A 21,720-nucleotide genomic window follows, 5' to 3' on the forward strand; every position below is an offset into this window, starting at 1 on the left:
GACACAGCTATTACATTTACAAGTCTCTAACGACGTGCGCTTGCCAGACAAATACACCTTTCGCACTGTGAGTGACGAAATATTTTTTACCAGCAAAGTGCAGGTTGATACAGATCATATAATTAAAATCTCCCTGGACACTCTAACGAAAGCAAATCGGATCAAAACTAGGCGACATAACTTTGAAACTTTAGCTCTCGCATTTGTAAATGAATCTCCAATTGGGGGAGCTGCTTTGAACATTCTTACGGAAGTGAAATGGAAAGCGAAGCAATAGAATGCTATGGAAGTTCATTTGTTGTTCGTGTTATTCGATGAGGTTGCAAATTCGTTAACACGCAACACACAGACGATGACATCCACGTGTGGAAAAAGTTCTGTTGGCAATTTCTGTAATATACACTGTCTGACAGAGCAAATGCAACACCAAGAAGGAGTGGTTCGAAAGGGATGAAAGTTGGGGAAAAAACAGAGACGGCACGAACGAATAATTGATGTTTATTTCAAACCGATATGCAGGTTACACAATGCGCACGGCATCGACTCAGTAGGATGTAGGACCACCGCGAGCGGCGATGCACGCAGAAACACGTCGACGTACAGGGTCAATAAGAGTGCGGATGGTGTCCTGAGGGATGGTTCTCCATTCTCTGTCAACCATTTGCCACAGTTGGTCGTCCGTACGAAGCTGGGTCAGAGTTTGCAAACGGCGTCCAATGAGATCCCACACGTGTTCGATTGGTGAGAGATCCGGAGAGTACGCTGGCCACGGAAGCATCTGTACACCTCGTAGAGCCTGTTGGGAGATGCGAGCAGTGTGTGGGCGGGCATTATCCTGCTGAAACAGAGCACTGGGCAGCCCCTGAAGGTACGGGAGTGCCACCGGCCGCAGCACATGCTGCACGTAGCGGTGGGCATTTAACGTGCCTTGAATACGCACTAGAGGTGACGTGGAATCATACGCAATAGCGCCCCAAACCATGGTGCCGCGTTGTCTAGCGGTAGGGCGCTCCACAGTTACTGCCGGATTTGACCTTTCTCCACGCCGACGCCACACTCGTCTGCGGTGACTATCACTGACAGAACAGAAGCGTGACTCATCGGAGAACACGACGTTCCGCCATTCCCTCATCCAAGTCGCTCTAGCCCGGCATCATGCCAGGCGTGCACGTCTATGCTGTGGAGTCAATGGTAGTCTTCTGAGCGGACGCCGGGAGTGCAAGCCTCCTTCAACCAATCGACGGGAAATTGTTCTGGTCGATATTGGAACAGCCACGGTGTCTTGCACATGCTGAAGAATGGCGGTTGACGTGGCGTGCGGGGCTGCCACCGCTTGGCGGCGGATGCGCCGATCCTCGCGTGCTGACGTCACTCGGGCTGCGCCTGGACCCCTCACACATGCCACATGTCCCTGCGCCAACCATCTTCGCCACAGGCGCTGCACCGTGGACACATCCCTATGGGTATCGGCTGCGATTTGACGAAGCGACCAACCTGCCCTTCTCAGCCCGATCACCATACCCCTCGTAAAGTCGTCTGTCTGCTGGAAATGCCTCCGTTGACGGCGGCCTGGCATTCTTAGCTATACACGTGTCCTGTGGCACACGACAACACGTTCTACAATGACTGCCGGCTGAGAAATCACGGTACGAAGTGGGCCATTCGCCAACGCCGTGTCCCATTTATCGTTCGCTACGTGCGCAGCACAGCGGCGCATTTCACATCATGAGCATACCTCAGTGACGTCAGTCTACCCTGCAATTGGCATAAAGTTCTGACCACTCCTTCTTGGTGTTGCATTTGCTCTGTCAGTCAGTGTATTTTATATTTTGATTCTTTGAATACACCTTTCTACGTGAAATTTTTTTGCTAGGGGCTTTACGTCGCAACGATACAGATAGGTCTTATGGCGACGATGGGATAGGAAAGGCCTAGGAGTTGGAAGGAAGCGGCCGTGGCCTTAATTAAGGTACAGCCCCAGCATTTGCCTGGTGTGAAAATGGGAAACAACGGAAAACCATTTTCAGGGCTGCCGATAGTGGGATTCGAACCTACTATCTCCAGGATGCAAGCTCACAGCCGCGCGCCTCTACGCGCACGGCCAACTCGCCCGGTACGTGAATTCTAACACTCGCAATATTGTAAGTACTCTCAACTTCCTCAGCTGTTAATCTCCCGTCATGTAAGAACAGTGGTGTCACGATTATGACACTGCGGCCAGATAAGTTAGTTCTGATGCCTAAATCCTTTATCAGCCATGACATCATCACCAGGTTGAAGGAAAGTAAACCACTGACGGTTGTTATGAATGAGTTGCTAGCTCTTCCACCGTAACATTTAGATTTAAAGCGATCATACCATTAGGCGTGATTGCAATTAAAACTTTTGCAGTGAATCAACCCTTGTATTGAGAATAGAAATACAATCTCTTGATCTACTTGGGGAGGCTGTTCAACTCTAAATTCCGTGCAGTCAATAATGACTTGACAATTACCGTAATTTCTTTTAAATGCTGGAGACATTGTTTCTTGAACACTTTCCTTACTAGGCCAGAATATGAAATGTTTCGTAAGCAGTGCAAGTTGCATAAGCACGGTCGTAAAAATACGTAAAATTTTTGTCTTGTGAACATTCTCAAAGCAGAATAGGACAGTCCGATTTTCATTTTCATTAGGAAAATGAATAATCTGGTTTCTTTACATAATTTCGAAACATTACAGTTCGGTAATAACGCAAGGCAATGACGTTGATGTTCACACCTGTTAAATCACGCACCGAGCTCGATAGCTGCAGTCGCTTAAGTGCGGCCAGTGTCCAGTAATCGGGAGATTGTGGGTTCGAGCCCCACTGTCGGCAGCCCTGAAGATGCTTTTCCGTGGTTTCCCATTTTCACACCAGGCAAATGCCGGGGCTGTACCTTACTTAAGGCCACGGCCGCTTCCTTCCAATTCCTAGGCCTTTCCTATCCCATCGTCGCCGTAAGACATATCTGTGTCGGTGCAACGTAAAGCAAATAGCAAAAAAAAAAAAGTTAAATCACGCATTTGTGTATTGTTCCTTATGGAACTGTAGCCTTGGAAACCTGCACCCTTGATGTCTGTATGATCGTCTTCCGTTCCACACATTTTATCATGTTTCGTAATGTCCCCTCCCAGACCGAAATTAAGTGGAATACATGCTTGTGTATTTACGTCGGTTTCATCTTTTGAACAAGAAAACATGAAGTCTGAACAATGAAATTCAGATGCATCTGTTCCCACGGATGCATCCTTGGTTATGTTACTTGGGCAAACTGTACTTGAAAATTTTCCGTCTGATTCTTCCTTTTTTAATCGCTTGAGTTGTCAGTGAAAGCGCTGTAAGCTGGATCCCGGCGACACATTCCTCTTCTTGGATTCATGCGGAAATATTGTCGGAACATAGGCTGGACTTAGTGGTTGACCAGATCTTTTGTTTCCGATGAAATGTGCACTTGCACTACATATTCTTGAGTAAGTCGTAGGTTGCCAAAGTGATCCGTCAGTGCTAAAAATTAAATCAAATCGGATCAACTGAACTTATTGCAAACATGTGCAGTACGTATGTGTAGCCCTACTTACTTCGTTCGGTTAACTCCTTGTATTATCCATCGCCTCCTTCGGTCCACATCTATCGCTCGTTTTGGAAAACAATAAATTTGTACTTCACTTCCCTTATTTGCGTAAGTATTGGATCATCTGACAACACAACAATTGCGTTTACTTGATCTTATTTTCTCTGCCATTATCATCTGAGTGACTACACGCTCAGTCATAACAGAACAGCTACTGCGAGTCGGGAGTCTGCCTCACGTGTTGTTCTCCGCCCGGCCGCTAGAGCGTCGCGCACGGTGCCTATAGACACATACACGTTTGAGATATTCGTTAAGATACTGACGAAACAATTTCATAAGTAATGTAATTAAATCATTACTAAATACAAAATATTTCCTACGTATTTTTCACTTATTACTTTCAAAACAAGGAGCACTATATCTTAATTTGAACGAAACACAGATCGCACCTCGCTCAGTAAACAGAATACATAGTCCTGAAACATCACAATAATTAACTCACGGTTTTAAATCATTTATTTAAACCACCGCCGTCTCGTTGGTTCGGAGACATCCACACCAGCGCCGCGTAGTGTAGGAACATATCAACCAGCAGAAGTCGTCACACTATGCATATCTATTCGTCCTGTTTTCGGCTTACGGAGGGATAAATACATGTTTGTGTTGGCGAAACTGCTCTGGCGGTACCTACGAAATGAATCGGCATCTGTTGGCAATAACACGTCGTTGTCGGCGATTACTTGTTTACGTTCAGTTAACTTCATTCATCTGGAAATATGTGAAATAAGTAATTTTCATATTGTTATTCGATTGTGTCTCTTACACATAAAGTGATACCTAATGAAGCATTCCTTTTTGCGTGGTGATAATTATTTACTGGTCATATTAGGCGGTAAGGCATGGTACTGAAGTAATATCTTAGGTTATGAAATTATTGTGCAAGTGATGTTCTTAGTCATTCTTCACGTATAAATATGAAATACGAATGTTGTTTTTCTTTCTTGGTATTTATCGTAACATTGTACAAGCCATCGTCCTTTTGGTTATTTGGTGTTTCCTTGGTCAGTTTATATTTTGAGGTTATATCCAGAGGTGTACTTGAAAGTTTAGATCGAATCGCTTGTTGACCACGTCCTTTAAGTTTATAGAATACATTATTTGGCATTTTAAAGATCATATCAGTAAAATGGGGTGGTTGGAGTATGAAGCTGTTATTGAATGTCCCTGTTGCTCGTATTGTACAATCGTCTCTGTAAATGTTATTATAGGGGTCTGCATGTGCTAGGTTGATAGAACGTGTACATTTGAGTAATAAGTTGAGCCTACCGTATAGGTCTATATTTTGTTTTAGTCTGGATCTTTATGGGCTCTTCAAATAATGGGCAGATATTTTGTAAATGTGGTGTTATTTCACAGATCCTTATTTTCCTTCTTTTAGACTGCTATGGAATCAGAGAATGATATACTACCCTATGTTGCTGTGCCTCCTCTTGCTTCTTTTTTGTTTAGGATTTTCACACCAGGCAAATGCTGGGGCTGTACCTTAATTAAGGCCACGGCCGCTTCCTCCCAACTCCTAGGCCTTTCCTATCGCATCGTCGCCATAAGACCTATCTGTGTCGGAGCGACGTAAAGCCCCTAGCAAAAAAAAATTTTGTTTAGGCTCATTATATTTTAATTTTTCTTAAACTAGATTTTAATTAGCCTTGTAAGAGGGCATTCCACAGATTTCATTTTATGTTTTTACATTTTATTTTATTCAAACTGTTACTCCGACAGTTCTAATGCATTTACTTGATTGTTCTATTACAGTATGTGTGTGTTCTTGATATACTTTTTTTTTTTTATTTCAGAGTAGCCTGGATGCACAATGGACAAGTCAGGAGATATTCTTGTGAGCTGCTTTTAAATATTAGCATGAAAGTTAACTTAGTGGTAGAATTCCAGTCCTATTCACGCAAGATTTATAATATAATGAGGGAGTAGAAAGTATGCAAACCATACGTGGAATACCTTTTAGAGGAGAGATCTGTTTATTGCGATGTATAGGATCCACAACCCGTCCTCAGAAGTACATTTACTTTTGTAACATAATAAAGAGTAGCACATGCTATTCCCTATTGCTGTAGCCTAACATATAATGAGATATGACATCATTTCCATTAATGATAGGAAAAACATTCAGTTACCGATCCGCACAGAATAAAGGCACAAGTAAATATAACCTCTAAATGATGTGGCCACGGCACATATTTTTTTACACGGCAAAAGAAGAGGCTATTTGGTAGCTCCATGCCAATCTCTGTCATAAGAACAGTGGCCCTTTCAGGGCCACACTCCCTTCGAGAGGGTCTTTGGTATGAGTACGGTGCATACTGTCTGTACAGTAAGAAAAAATTTAATTTAGTAAATGTAACCTACTTTCGCACTTGTCTTAGTTCCTAAGTAGACAAGTTGGCAGGATTGTGCACAGTGCGATCACACCATCTTCGAGAAATAAACATACGAGAGTCATACTACACCTAGATGTTGGTGATGCAAGTGGTGGCCTATGGTACTAATGTTGTTTGAAACAGACTGGAGTTGTACCAAAATGCATGTAAATATACACTAAAAACCTTCTATGTATGCATTACTGAGCAAGTTGGCCATGCAGTTAGGGTTGCATAGGTGTGAGCTTGCATTCAGAAGATGGTAAGTTCAGACCCCATCGGGCAGCCCTGAAGATGGTTTTCTGTGGTTTTCTATTTTCACACTAGGCAAATGTTGAGGCTGTACCTTAATTAAGGATGGTTCCTTCCCAATACTAACCCTTTCCTAGCATCGCCAGAAACCTCTGATGTATTAGTGCACCGTTAAACAGCTATGTTCTCATCCACATCCATGCATACAGATAATATAATTAATATCTATATACATTACATACCTTCTTTTTTAAAATGTCATTTCTAAGAGGCATATTAGATTATTTTAAAAGTAATACAGTATTAATAACTGCTGATAGAATTTATATATAGGCTAGTCATTTCTCATTTGTTTCATATCTTTAAACTGTAAGCTTCTCCAGATAGCTTGCAGAAAGCACGGGGGAAATAAATTTAAACATACTTCCAGAAGGTTGTCAACTAACTATAACCATAATACCAAACCTCAAAAATTAGCTGGCCATTCAATGATTTGATGAATGGATGTTGATTTAAAAGTGGAGTTGAATAGAATGAGAAAAAAAAGAGAAAGTGAAAGAAAGAAGAAAGATTAGATATAGGCTATTGTTTAAAAAAAGAAGAAAAGACATGTTTTAAAATTGCAACTTTCTACATTCTTATATTGGGAGATTCATGTAGTTGTCAGTAAATGAAAAATCCTTTTAAATATTAAAGTCTAATATGGGTATAAATAGTTTACACCATTACCGTGTGACAGTGTCCACAAATGGGGAGATAGGAGCCCAGGTAACTTTTATTTAGTTGCGTGTGTGTGTGTGTGTGTGTGTGCGCGCGCGCGCATGTGTGTGTGTGTGTGTGTGTGTGTGTGTGTGTGTGTGTGATAAAGGAGTCAGAGCAACTGTGAATTAGAGAAACGAAACAAATAACATGCTAGATAAACAAAACAAAAAAAAATAGACGAATCAAAGAAGTCAAGAAGTTACAAACCTTCAGGAAATTTACACGACCAAAAAATGTACAATTGACTTAATGATGCAGTGACATGCATGACCGTGCAGCACATTTGATAGTACAGAGTGATATGCTATGTACATCACATGCTCTGCCTACATGGAGCTTCCGTAATATTGATAGTACGCTAAAAAAAAAATCTGTCCTGAGCAAGTTGTATGAACTTCTGTTCTGTCATTTTGTGTGTTGATAGACATACTGTAACAAAAGAAAAAACTACATTTTTTGCCATATTAAATTGAAATGAATTTTCACCATCATATCTGTGATTTCTTTTCTTTCAGATAAAATTGACTGAGCAATAAATTAAAATACAGGCTACTCGCACGTTGTCAGAGCTGGTGGACATTTAAACCAACTTCAGCCTGTTACGCCTACATTTATTGCTTATTTTCTCAGAACTAGACATTTTTTAACCATTTATGTTATAACTACTGTTTTCAATATAATTACAGTAGGGCCTACATGAAATTTTGCATGACTGTCTTTCCTAGTGCTGAATGTATCTCCAACTTCAATTTTTAGCTCACTCTTAGGCCGCGTGCACACCGAGCGTGCTTCGCATAGTGTGTAGCGTGAAATGCTATGCATAGCGCAAGGTGTGCTTGCTGTTCACACCGAAAACTCTACGCCGTGCTCTCAGCTTAGTTTGGTACGAGGCGTTTTAGTGTGGTCACAAACTAATGTCGTTATCCAAGTACACTAGAAACAGTTTACTGATGGATAACAGTTACCTAAAATTGAAAATTAGGAAAAAGAATCGAAAGTGGGTTCATGAATTTAATGAAGAACGAATTACGGTACTTTCAGAGAATTCCATCGTTTGCACAGAGATGCAAGACTTTATCGCGATAAATTTTATGATTACTTAATGACAAAAAATACCTTTGACCTTCCAAACCCTGCAACTGAAATGTGGCGTCAAGTAACAGAGAGGTATTGGGAGAAATTCAATTTTCCGAATTATCTAGGAGCACCGTGCAGCAAACACGTGGAAATTAAATTTCCGGCTAAATCACGCTCTTTATATAATAATTATAAATAGTATTTTGCAATATTGTTACAATTAGCATACACAATTAATCATCGTAACAAAAGTGGAGTAAATGTGTGACAAATATAATTAATAAACAGAAATATTTACTTCCAAGCCCACTACTAGCCTGCACAGTGATATTCTTCATGTTACCACCCTCCATTTGCAAAATTATAAACCGATATGACAGAGTCTGGGAGATTCTATGCACTTTGTCACAAAGTGTCTGGCTACATGGCTAACTGGTTACAGTACTGGCCTTTGGTCACAGAATCCCGGGTTCGATTCCCGGCAGAGTCGGGAATTGTAATCATAATTAGTAAATTGCATTGGCATGGGGGCTGGGTGTATGTGTGTATTTATAATAATTTCATCCTCATCATGATGCAGGTCATCTACGGGCGTCAATTCAAAAGACCTGCACCTGGCAAGCTGAACTTCTCCTCGGACACTTCCGACACTAAAATCCATACCCAATTTCATCCTGTCACAATGTTAAGCCCAGTAAAGTGTGACAGTAGAAGTAATATTACTGTACATGTTTACTGTAGGAATGCGATACAACTGTTGTAGATACTTAAGTCTACTTATTTTGCAAAACAATTACATTTTTATAGTTTCTGTGTCTTGGATTCCATATTTCTTCTCTTTGAAACACTGCACGAATAATTTCTTTTTCTATACATTCAGCTAGGTAACGCTAAGCAATCAACCAACACTGCGTGTTGTCTGGCGCTTCGCTTAGCTGTAAGATAGGCGTTCAGCGCAGCAGAGCGCGGATGGTGTGAACACCTGGATTACGAACAAAGCACTGCTTAGCATTACGCTTAGCGTTGAGCAACACGCAACACACTATGCGAAGCGTGCTCGGTGTGCACGCGGCCTTACAGAAAGCTTGTTATAAAATGTTTTCACACATACATACATTATAGATTGTTATGCCTTTCAGCGTTCAGTCTGCCAGCTTCTGTGAATTTACTAAACTCTACCATAATCCTCAATTTGTAACAAGCTCTCTGGCCACATTTAGTTCCATACCTCTTATCTTTAAATCACTGGAAACTGAGTCTAGCCATCATCTTGGTCTCCCTGTACTTCTCTTACCCTCCATGAACAAGTCCATTATTCTCTAGGTAACTTATCTTCCTCCATTTGCCTCATTTGATCTCACCACCAAGGCTGGTTTCTGCGTGCAGTTTTATCACTCCAGTTCATTCTTAACTTAGCCTTTATCTCCTCATTCTGAGTACCCTCCTGCCAGCGTTCCCATCTGTTTTTACCAGCAATCGTTCTTGCTATTTTCATGTCTGTTACTACTAACTTGTAAATAAGATATCTTGTGTCCACACAGCTTTCACTCTCGTAAAGCAAAGTGGTCTGAAAACAGACCAGTGTAAAGATAGTTTCATCCAGGAACTGTCTTCTTTCAGAATATTGTTGTTTGCAACTGAGATGTACCTGTCTACCTGGTCTGCCTGTTCCAGCTCTTTATTCCCAATCTGATATGCTATTCTCTTAGGTTTCTTACGTACTGACATTTGTCTTCGAAAGGGTCATTTTCATATCATACTTGTTGTACCTATTCTCAAGTTCCAAGATATTAGACTGCAGGCTTTCAGCACAAACTGTTAAGACCAAATCATCAGCATAGGTCAGATTGCTTACTACATTTCCACTTAATTGAATCCCTTTCTGCCACTTTATGCAAGGGCAGATCGGAAAGTAATGATCATTAATTTTTTTTTCTCCCCTGGTATTGCATCTGGAATGTTGAAATTTCACGACAGTATAGTTTGAAGTTTGTGCTGCAGAGGGTATTTTGTTTTCATATGCAGCTCTAGTGAGAGAAGCCTGAACTACAAAACAAAAATGGTGCGCATGTTACTGTCCATTTGTGAAGAGCAGTGAAGTGTAGTTCGATATTTGTGGGCCAAAGGACATACACCGAGTGAAATTCACAGGTACATGCGTAGCGTGTATGAGGACGACTGTCTGGACTGTAGCAATGTCTCCAGGTGCTGTGCATTCTTCCAAGAGGGCCGTGTGAACCTTAGTGATTCGTCACACTCCAGGCAGCCGGTAACAGCTTCAACTCCGCATAATGTCCGGGCCTTTGAGACAGCAATTTTGAACGACTGGTGTGTGCACCTGCGAACCTTATCGCAGACGTTTCATCATTTCCTATGGTGCGGTGTACGACATTGTTCATGACACGTTGAAATTCTGTAAAGTTAGTGCTCGCTGGGTGCCTAACAACCTGATAGACAACCACAAGGGTAGTGAATGATGACAAGCATGGATCACTTAATTTGTTATGCCACAGAAGGGCATAACTTTATGAAAGGAATCGTCACTGGTGATGAGTCGTGAGCATTCCACTACACACCCAAAACCAAGCAGGCCTCTATGGAGTGGAAACATGCTGGTTCCCCAGTACGAAAAAAATTCATAGTGACTCAATCTGCTAGGAAAGTGCTTGTGACAGTGTTCTGGGACTTGTTTGATGTGTTCTTGGTGGACTTTGCTGAACACGGGACCACTGTGAATGCTGCAGCCTACATTAAAACTTTGGTTAAGTTGTGTCGTGACGTTCGTGACAAACGCTACAACATTAATGCTGACAGTGTCATACTTCTTCATGAAAATGCCCATCCCCATGTTGCTGCTCCTGTTCGTGAGAAACACGAGGTGGGAGGTGCTCCAGCATTCACCATACAGTCCGGACCTGGTACCATAGGATTTTCATCTGCTTGATCCCATGAAGTTCCTGGCCGGCCAACACTTTGCGACAGATGCGGAAGTGAAATCAGCAGTCCACAGATGGCTATACTCTAACCAAATGGACTTCTACGAACAGGGCATATTGAAACTGGTATCACAATGGGAGAAATGTATTGAGAAACTTGATGACTATGTAGAAAAGTAGTTCAAAGATTTAAGTTCATTTGTAATGTGTTTGGTTTTGTACATATTCAACTTTTTGGGAAAAAAAATTATTTTGCGTTACTTTCCGATCTGCCCTCGTACCTCTCAGTAGAGATCCATGTAAACTATGAACAACGAAGGTGAAAGATTACAGCCTTGTCTAACTGCTGTAAGTACCTTGAACCAAGAACTCATTCTTTTTACAATTTGCTGTACGCTGAACCAACGCAGATAGGCCTTATGGCGACGATGGGATAGGAAAGGCCTAGGAGTAGGAAGGAAGCAACCATGGCCTTAATTAAGGTACCACGGAAAACCATCTTCAGGGCTGCCAACAGTGAGGTTTGAACCCACCATCTCCCGGATGCAAGCTCACAGCTGCGCGACCCTAACTACACGGCCAACTCGCCTGGTAGATCTCATTCTTCCATCAATTCTCACTGCAGCACAAACGTCAACATATATGTCTTTGATTGCCTTTAATCATCTACCTTTAATTCCATAATTCCCCAGTACGGCTAACATCTTTTGCCTTGGTACTCTGTCATATGCCTTCTTCAGTTCTACGAAACATAACTACTGCATTGTCGCATTTTTCAGTTACCTGACACATACTGAAAATCTGATCCTGACAGCCCCTCTTTGGTCTGAAACCACACTGGTTTTTATCCAACTTATTCTCAACCACTGATCACACCCTCCCTTCCAAAATGCCATTGAACACCTTGCATGGTATACTGATCAATGAAATAACTCGATAGTTATTGCAGTTCGTTCTATTCTCTTGTTTATAGATAGGTGCAATTACTGCTTTTATCCAATCAGAAGGTACCTTACTAACATTTCATGCTAATCTTATTATTCTACTGAGCAAATGGCCGCACGGTTTGGGTCATGTAGCTATCAGCGTGCATTTGGGAGATAGTGGGTTCGAACCCCATTGTTGTCAGCCCTGAAGATGGTTTTTCATGGTTTCCCATTTTTACACCAGGCAAATGCTAGGGCTGTACCTTAATTAAGGCCATGGTCACCTCCTTCTCATTCTGAGCCCTTTCGTATCCCATCGTCACCATAAGACGACGGTGTGACGTAAAGCAAAGTCTTAAATAAAAATATTACTCTATGAAGCCATTTTATCCCTGCCTTCTCACTATATTTCACCATTTCAGACCTTATTTCATCTATTCTTGCTGCTTTATGACAGAGGAGCTTATTTACCATCCTTTTCACTTCCTCAAGCATTATTTTACCAATATCATCGTCCTCCCATGAGTTCGGTTGTTCATGACATCATCATAAAGATTTCCTTTTACGTTGAGATGATTTTCAAAATGTTCCTTCCACCTGTCCAGTGATTCCGGGGCATCCATTAATAATTCAGTTGATTTACCTGAATGACAGAAAAGTTCAGGATAAGAAACATGAAATTCTAACCGTAAGACTAATCTCTAAAAATTGGCAACTTGATGTTTTTGCACCGGGCTGAGTGGCTATGACGGTCGATGCACTGGTCTTCTGTCCCCAACGTGGCAGATTCGATCCTGGTTCAGTCCGGTGGTATTTGAAGGTGCTCCAATATGTCAGCCTCGTATCGGTAGATTTACTGGCACGTATAAGAACTCCTTTCAGGACTAAATTCCGGCACCTCGGCATCTCCGAAAACCGTAAAAGAGTAGTTAGTGGGACGTAAAGCAAATAACATTATTATTATTATTATTATTATTATTATTATTATTGATGTTTTTGCGGTGTACAGCCGACATGATGCAGAATTATTTGATAAGATAATCAGCTTAGTGGGGAACGACACATAAGGAAAGTTATTGTAGTGGGTGATCTGAACTTACCCAATGTTAACTGAGATAGGAATGTGAACAACAGAAAGCATGACCAACAAATAAATTTCACCTTATTTTCTTGACACGGCATAAGCCCAAAAGTCTATATCATGTCTATAAGTACAGGCCGTGAAAGCATCAATGGCAAAATAAATGGTGAATAAGTTAATGTGGGAAGGACGAATGAATCAAAAATTGATGGAACCAACTAGAGGGGAAAATATTCTAAACGTGGTATTGGTAAAACCACATGAGCTCTACAGAGAAATTGAAGTAATAGATGGTATCAGTTCTTTTTTTATAAGTTGCTTTATATCGCACCGACCCAGATAGGTCTCACGGCAGTGATGAGATAGGAAAGGGCTAGGAGTGGGAAGGAAGTGGTCATGGCCTTAATTAAGGCAGAGTCCCAGCATTTGCCTGGTGTGAAAATGGGAAACCATGGAAAACCATCTTCAGGGCTGCCAACACTGGTGTTTGAACCCACTATCTCCTGAATGCAAGCTCACAGGATGGTATGAGTGATCACAAAGCTGTCTTTGCCGTAGTTAAAAATAAATGTGATAGAAAAGAATGTGACATTATTTTTTTTCCAATTTGCTTTATGTTGAACCGACACAGATAGGTGTTATGATGACGATGGGATAGGAAAGGGCTACGAATGGGAAGGAAGCGGCAGTGGCCTTAATTAAGGTACAACCCTGGCATTTGCTTGGTGTGAAAATGTGAAACCATGGAAAGCTATCTTCAGGGCCGTCGACAGTGGGGTTTGAACCCACTATCTCCTGAATGCAAGCTCACAGCCTTTAACCCCACGGCCAATTTGCTCAGTGTGATAAATTTCATTTTTGGTTCTGTATATATTTATATAAAGTTAAAAGTTCTTTGCAAGTATATTTGTCAACCTATTCAATACAATAAAATATACACCACTTAAATTGAATGGCTTGTATGACCTTAATCAGGAAACAAACAAGTCTTCCACAATGCACAATACATGTGGTGCTCTTCATGCTTCAACTCATCTCCCATCTGTCTCTTCCCATTGTGAAAATTATCTCTAAGCAGTCACCAATCAGTGCTAAGGTCAACATCATCCCAACGTGAACAACTTACACAATGGGGCTGGAGGAGAGAGTGAATACATGTTATGGCATTTTCTTTATTCACTCCTTTTCTTCAAGTTTTCTCATTCTCATACTTGGTATGTTTTTCTTTCAGATACCTGCTCAACATATTAATTATCACTGAAGAAAAATGGAATTATATTTCACGCTCTGTTCTCTGTTCCGAGATTGACAATTGATCACATCATACATTTCTATTGTAAATAGCATACTGATACCAATAATACTCCTCCAGCAAAATTCAACTTTGGACTCTTATTTCTAGTCAACATCACCAATATTAATCACAGCAAGATTGTAAAACAATGTTTATTTTAAACCTTCTTCCTTGTAAAATTGAGGTTTTTATTGTATACGGTACTGGAAAATTTGTTCTCATTTTTATTCATAGTCAAAACTGTCTTTTACGTGTGCCTTATTTCCTGTATCATAAACTGAAGGTGAAGGACGTAGGTCAAAACATGTCCTTTACACATTATGTTTGTACAAGCCATTTAATTTAAGTGGTGTATATTTTACTGTATTGAATAGGTGAACAAATATTTGTAAATTCTTGCTAAGAATTTGTAACCATGGAAAGGAATGTCATAAAAATAGGACTAACTTATTAGGCAATATCATATGGTTGATAAGAGAGGCATGGGGAAATGTTTAAAAAGGCAATTATGATCTGTGGAAAATGGCAAATAAAAATGTAAACAGTCTATGGGATGGGTTTAAAGCAATTGTTGAGGAGTGTTGAAACCAGTATGTATCTTTAAAAGTGGTAAGGAATGATAAAACAGGGAAATCAAGAGATTAAGAAGGATGTGCAGATTAAAAAGAAATGGAGTTAGGAATGCTTGCAGAAGTAAGGAGAGATTGAAGCAGTTTACTTGGAAATTGAATTCAGCGAGAGAGGCAAAAGGAATTTCGGATAACATTATGGCAGACATAACACGCAGCTATATGAATGTGAGGGAGCAATGGAAAGATATGTATAGATACTTTAAGGCAGAAACAGGTCCCAGGAAGGTCATACCAGGGATCATTAAAAAATGAACAAGGGGAGTGTATATGTGAGAACTTACAGAAGGCAGAAGTATTTAGCCAACAGTATGTAAAAAGTTAGTTGGAAGTAAGGATTATGTCCAGATAGAGGAGGTGACTAATAATGGCAAATTACTGAGATTTACCTCTGATAATAGACCTTTGCAAAAAAATACAAAAGTTGAAAGCTACAAAGGCAGCTGAGATTGATAAGATTTCTAGGGATATATTACAGGCTATGAATTGGGATATAGTGCCATATGTGAAAAGTTTATTTGATTACTGTTTGCAAGAAAGAGTGATACCAAATGAATGGAGAGTTGCAATAGTGGCCCCAGTGAAAGGGAAAGGGTGACAAGCATAAAGCGGGTAATTACAGGCCAGTCAGATTGACGTGTTTTTTGTAAGCTTTGGAAAAGCATTTGCGATTTGACACATTTGCAAAATTACCAACTGATTTGATAGAAGGCAGTTCGGGTTTAGGAAATGTTATTCCAGTGAAGCTCATCTTGTAGGATTCCAGCAAGATATAGCAGATATTTTAGATTTAGGAGGTCAACTGGACTGTACTGCTATTGACCTATCCAAAGCTTTTGATAGGGTAGATTTAGGGAGATTACTGATAAAAGAGGCTACTGGACTAGACAAAAGAGTGGTTGAATGAATGGCTAAATTTCTAGAAAATGGAACTCAGAAAATTATAGAGTATCATACATGAAGTGTTATCTTGTAATGATTAAGAAGGGAGTCCCTCAGGACTTAATGGATCTTTATGGTTTCTTGTATATATCAAAATGATATTAGCAAGGGAAGGAATCACAGATAAGCCAATTTGCAGATGAAGTTATACTGTGTAGATTAGTAAACGAGTTGCAGGATTGTGAGTGAGTACAGGGGAACCTAGACAATATTGTGAGATGGACAGTGGTATGATAGTAAACGGGATGAAAAGTCAGGTTGTAAGTTTCATCAAGAGGGAAATTCCTCTAAATTTTAATTACTGTATGCCGACCCCGTGGTGTAGGGGTAGTGTGCCTGCCTCTTACCCGGAGGCCCCAGGTTCGATTCCCGGCCAGGTCAGGGATTTTTACCTGGACCTGAGGGCTGGTTTGTGGTCCACTCAGCCTACGTGATCAGAATTGAGGAGCTATCTGACGGTGAGATAGCGGCCCCGGTCTAGGAAGCCAAGAATAATGGCCAAGAGGATTCGTCGCGCTGACCACATGACACTTCGTAATCTACAGGCCTTTGCGCTGAGCAGCGGTCGCTTGGTAGGCCAAGGCCCTTCAAGGGCTGTAGTGCCATGGGGTTTGGTTTTTTTAATTACTGTATTGATGGGGTAATAATACCTCATGGGGAACATTGTAAGTAACTAGGTGTCAATGTAAGGAAGGATCTGCATTGAGGTAATCATATTAATGAGGTTGTTAAGGAAGGTTACAGATCTCTTCACATGGTTATGAAGTATTCAGGGTTATAGTAAGGATGTAAAGGACAGGGTGTATAAGTCTCTGCTAAGACCCCAATAAGACTATGGTTCCAGTGTATGGGACCCGCACCAAGAATAGAATAGTGTGTTTATTATTTTTCTCGAGATCTACAGTAAACAAATACCCTTTTGATCTGATAAATGAGAAAAATGACAGTGTACAACCTACAGCCGTATTTAAACTAGAATAATATAAACAACAAATGCTGATAAATGGCCATGTACAACTCCTTTCCGGAGATCCAATGGTCATGGCATTACGGCAGTAACGGCACACATATTTACAAACAGGCAAAATTAAATTGTTAGAATATAATGGCAAAATTAAATGCAGTAAGACAAACTAAAATGATATGAAATGCGCCACTGGTAGGAGCAAAATTAAATGACAATGAACGACATGTGCTGATACCGGTTGACTTGACAGTGTTGCATACCCACTGGGGTTACGCAACATTAACACTGTCCCAGATTGTCTGCCTGAGTCAGCTAGTCTGGCAGCACACTTCCACTCCTAGCTAACCCAGGCAAGATCGTGTTTACTGCTGAGTGCGCTGACTTTTCTGTTTACACAGGGCAGTCCTCTATCATTTAAATTCCTTAATGACATTCTTATACTTACTCAATCTACAGTGTTGTACTACCTCTGTTACCTCACATGCATTGCACCATTTAGAGTTCCAGCTTGTCCTGAGTTGAGCAATGAGAAGGCAGTCCAACGTTTCGACCTCTTCATCTATATACTCTGCCAGCTCTATTTCCAATGAACAAACAAAACTATCGTATAACCCACTAATTGCTTTTCCACATTACCTTCAAACTTACAAATAGCACCATACATCTACATCTGTCATTCCACCAATTATTCACTTTCCTTAACATTATACCACCTTAGTCATACTCCAGATCATTTCCAAATTACCTTACTACATACCAGTTGCAACTTATACTTCATTATCTACCAAAACTGTTTCCAACTCCACAATCATTTACTTACACTTAACACTCCGAATCAATTCCAGATTACCTTGCTACATACCAAATAATGACATTATTATACTTACTCAATCTGCTGCCTTGTACTGTCTCACCAGTACTGCACTATTTAGATTTCCATCTTGCCCTCAATTGTGCAATGAGAAGGCAGTCCAACACTTCGAACTCCTCGACCACATACTCTGCCAACTTTACTTCCAATTTCCATTACATGCCTTCTTCACTCAATAGCTTACTTACTGTTCTATTTACTCCTATGCCATATACTTATATCAATATATCTGCTCTGATAATTACACGAGGAGTGTCAAATACCAACTATCCTTGTACCAAATATTCACTTTTCTCATCCCTGCACCACCATAAACAACCTCCAAACAGATAGCACCATCAATTAACCCACTAATTGCTTTTCCATATTACCTACAAACTTACAAATAGCACCCTACATATACCTCCATATTTACACCAATTATTCACTTTTCTCAACCTTCAAATTGCCTTCAAGCTTTCATCGTCAATACACTAATTATTCACTTTTCTCACCTTATACCACCCTCTTCATCAATTCACTATTCATACCAAATACATATTCACATAACTTTACCATTCTTCGCTCCTAAATCTAATAAACAACACACTAATTACTTGCCACAATTCCTTACACTTCATACCAAACTCATATTCACCTAGAATTGTCAAACTTCACTCCTGTATCCAAATAATAACACACTGATTAATTTACCAATTCCCTTATACCTCCCATTCGCCTCTTATTCCGATATCATACCAAACACAGATTCATATACAAATAACATAAAAATTACCATAGCCCATTTCACAAGGATACCACATCTACCAAAAACTCCATCCAACTCCACAATCATTCACTTACACTTAACATTCCAAATCAACTCCAGATTACCTTACTACATATCAGTTACTATCCCTATAAATAATTTAATTTCGTGTGGCTATTTCCAGCCGAGTGCAGCCCTTGTAAGGCAGACCCTCCGATGAGGGTGGGCGGCATCTGCCATTTGTAGGTAACTGCGTGTTATTGTGGTGGAGGATAGTGTTATGTGTGGTGTGTGAGTTGCAGGGATGTTAGGGACAGCACAAACACCCAGCCCTGGAGCCACTGGAATTAACCAATTAAGGTTAAAATCCCCGACCCAGCCGGGAATCGAACCCGGGACCCTCTGAACCGAAGGCTAGTACGCTGACCATTCAGCCAACGAGTCGGACACTGTACCTGTTATACCATCACATACCACCATCACCATTCACTTACACTTAACACTCCAAATCAACTCTCAATTACCTTACTACATACCAATTACAACTTACTCCATTAATTCACTATACCTATTTACCAACGCGTACCACAATCACCATCAAATTCACTATATTTTCCACCCTTTCAACACTCAAATTCTGCAGTTACGTCTTCCACCGCTTCTCCCTCTCCAAACTTAAATTTAGTTTCATTATACAAACACGTAAACCACCGGTCACTTACCGTCATATCCACTATACTCTCTCCTCCAAAACATATTTACTACAACTACTTACTAACATTATTAGAGTTTTTACTTCTTGTTACAATACCCTCTTCATTTCGTTTTAATCCCCACAGTTCACTTAAGCTCTTGTTCCTTCCAAAGCCGCTATTGCTTCCTCTGCTCAAACACATCTCAATCCTCTGCCTGGGTACCTCTGCGTTATTCTTTTCACTCTGCACCTACATAACTTCACTGCATTCTCTTCACTTGCTGTGCCCTTAGCTGCATCCCTAGGCCTTCCTAATCTCACCTCATTGTCTGCTACTTTTCCTTTTTCACTATTAACGATCACACTTTCACTAAGCTCCACTCTCTGTCCTCCTTCATTCCGTTTTTTGTTTTCCTTGGTATTTCCTATATCACTATCTTTCACTTGCCTATCTTCCCCACTAATCAGCTGCACTTCTCTCTTTTTCTTCATCTTGTTTTATCTTCATATCTAGATCCATCAATCTGTTCACAGACCAGGTTCTAGTCCAGCTGCTGCTTGAAACCACTAGATCTTGTCCTCTGATAATTGCTCTCAGCCCTTGAAGTCTAGCTCGTATCATGTGTTTTCTCAGAATTTTATCGTTCCTGATCACTTCAGTTCCCATGTCCCTCTTGATCCATATTTTTCTCCTCTGCATGTTACCCGCGTTTTCAACCACAATATCAGCCATCAATGTAGAAAACCGTTGAACTTTGATAGGCCTGTTGCCTGTAGTTCTTCCCACTCTCTGCACATCGTCAATGTTCACTGGGCTAAAATTAATTTACATTTTCCCCTGAATTAGATCCACCTCTTTATAAATTGTAAGCACTTTGTCCTCCCTCTTTTCCTCAGGCACACCATATATAAATAGGCATTTCTTCCTGCGATTTAGAGTGTTGGCTTCCACTTCTGCTTTCAGTTTCAGCGTCTCCTCTTCTAGGCGACCTATTTTCTCCCTTAATACTGCAACTTCGGTATTTTTCCTCACTTGTGATGTTGTGTCGTCTTCCCTTTCTTTGAACCATCCCTTCATTTTTTCAAACTCCCTCATTTGCTCTTGCATCATATTTTTCAGTTGCTCAAAGGGGCAGACTTCTACGACTACCTCTTTTACAACTCTTCTAATTGCTTCCATGTCTTCCCAGCTCATATTTTCACTGGAAGTCGGACCTGGGTTCAGCTCGATCACCCCAGTCCAAAGCAATATTATCATCACCGCCGCTGCTAGCATTAATTCTCATTTCGTTTCCATTTCCTTATTACACCCTCCTGGTTTCACTTCTTTCTTCTTTCTCCCCTGCCATCCTCCTATGGTCGCCCTGTATTGCTCCACACCGATCATTGCCAGTACACTCCTCACTACCTTCCTGCACTCAGCACCTTCACTACCTTCTCCCACTCCAGGGACCCTCCACTCAACACGTCTGCACTCGTCAGTGGCTTAGGCTGTACTGACACCAAGACTACATGATATGAGAACTGGAAAAGATCAAAAGGAAAGCAGCATGATTTATTCTGGATGATTTTCGAAAAAGGAATAATGTTACAAAAATGTTGCAAACTTCAGGCTGGGAAGACATGGGAATAAAGAGATGAGATGTTCAACTATGTGGTTTGTAATCTTATATTTATTTAAACACCTTCAAGCTGTCAGTGGATGTCATGAAATGACATTAGTAGATGGGATTGAATGCCGTAATGCGTTGTCAAGCACTGAAGAAAATATGGGTGATTTAAGAAACGTGATGATGATGCAGATTTGCTTTACCCTAATGTAATGGCAAGTATTGCTTATACGGAAATTTTGAATGTTTTTGCGGCTAAATTTATAGATTTTCTTTCTGTTAGTAGGCTTTAAGTTAACGGGAAAATTGTCCAGCTCTTAAATATAAATTCATTGAATCATGTATATAAGGAATGTGCTGATACTTTTATTGACAGGTGTGCTAATGCGATGTACAACGCTTTTAAATGAGGAAATTAAAGACAAATCTAGCCGTGAAAGTTCAGGCAGGTATGCTAAAGCTAAAAAAGTAATGCATAAATGAAAGATCAAGCCCTTTCACAGCAGTCCATTTCACATCTTGATTATATGTCTAATTTCAGTCTTTAAATAATAACCTGTTAAATAATTCTTCATTCATGTATCCAGAATTGCTTTAGCAACACTTTCTTTCTAGACGTAATTTATTTATCCATTTCCGTAAATACATTTCCATTGATATTTGAATTTAGCGCAAATTTTCAGGTCACGCCACTAGGAGCGCCACTTGTGAATTGTCTCCCATTTTAACAAGGCTAAATCCGGAAGTGTCGCGTATTGTCTCTACGTATTTGTTTGTAGTGAGCTAAGTATCTCTAGGCCTATGATAAAGTGAAACCTGTCTGCAGATGAAGTAAGGGTAGAAAATCTCCAGGATAAAATTAGAAGTACAGAGAGAAAGGAAGGGAAATTAATAGGTTTCATAATGT

The 21,720-nt window shown here is 40.5% G+C and overlaps 1 protein-coding gene across 1 annotated transcript in view; it reads left to right on the plus strand.

Annotated features, from left to right (window-relative positions):
• The first annotated feature begins 4,263 nt into the window (after window positions 1-4,263).
• The window catches only part of LOC136875475 (sphingomyelin phosphodiesterase 4), a 189,021-nt gene continuing 171,564 nt past the window's right edge, over window positions 4,264-21,720 (plus strand). The window contains exons 1-2 of the mRNA XM_067149018.2: window positions 4,264-4,484; window positions 5,446-5,486. Coding sequence (XP_067005119.2) covers window positions 5,463-5,486 — 24 coding nt within the window. The 5' untranslated portion in view covers window positions 4,264-4,484; window positions 5,446-5,462. The remainder of the gene's footprint in view (window positions 4,485-5,445; window positions 5,487-21,720) is intronic.

Source organism: Anabrus simplex, chromosome 6 (genome assembly GCF_040414725.1).
Source record: "Anabrus simplex isolate iqAnaSimp1 chromosome 6, ASM4041472v1, whole genome shotgun sequence".
Classification (NCBI taxonomy): Eukaryota; Metazoa; Arthropoda; class Insecta; order Orthoptera; family Tettigoniidae; genus Anabrus; species Anabrus simplex.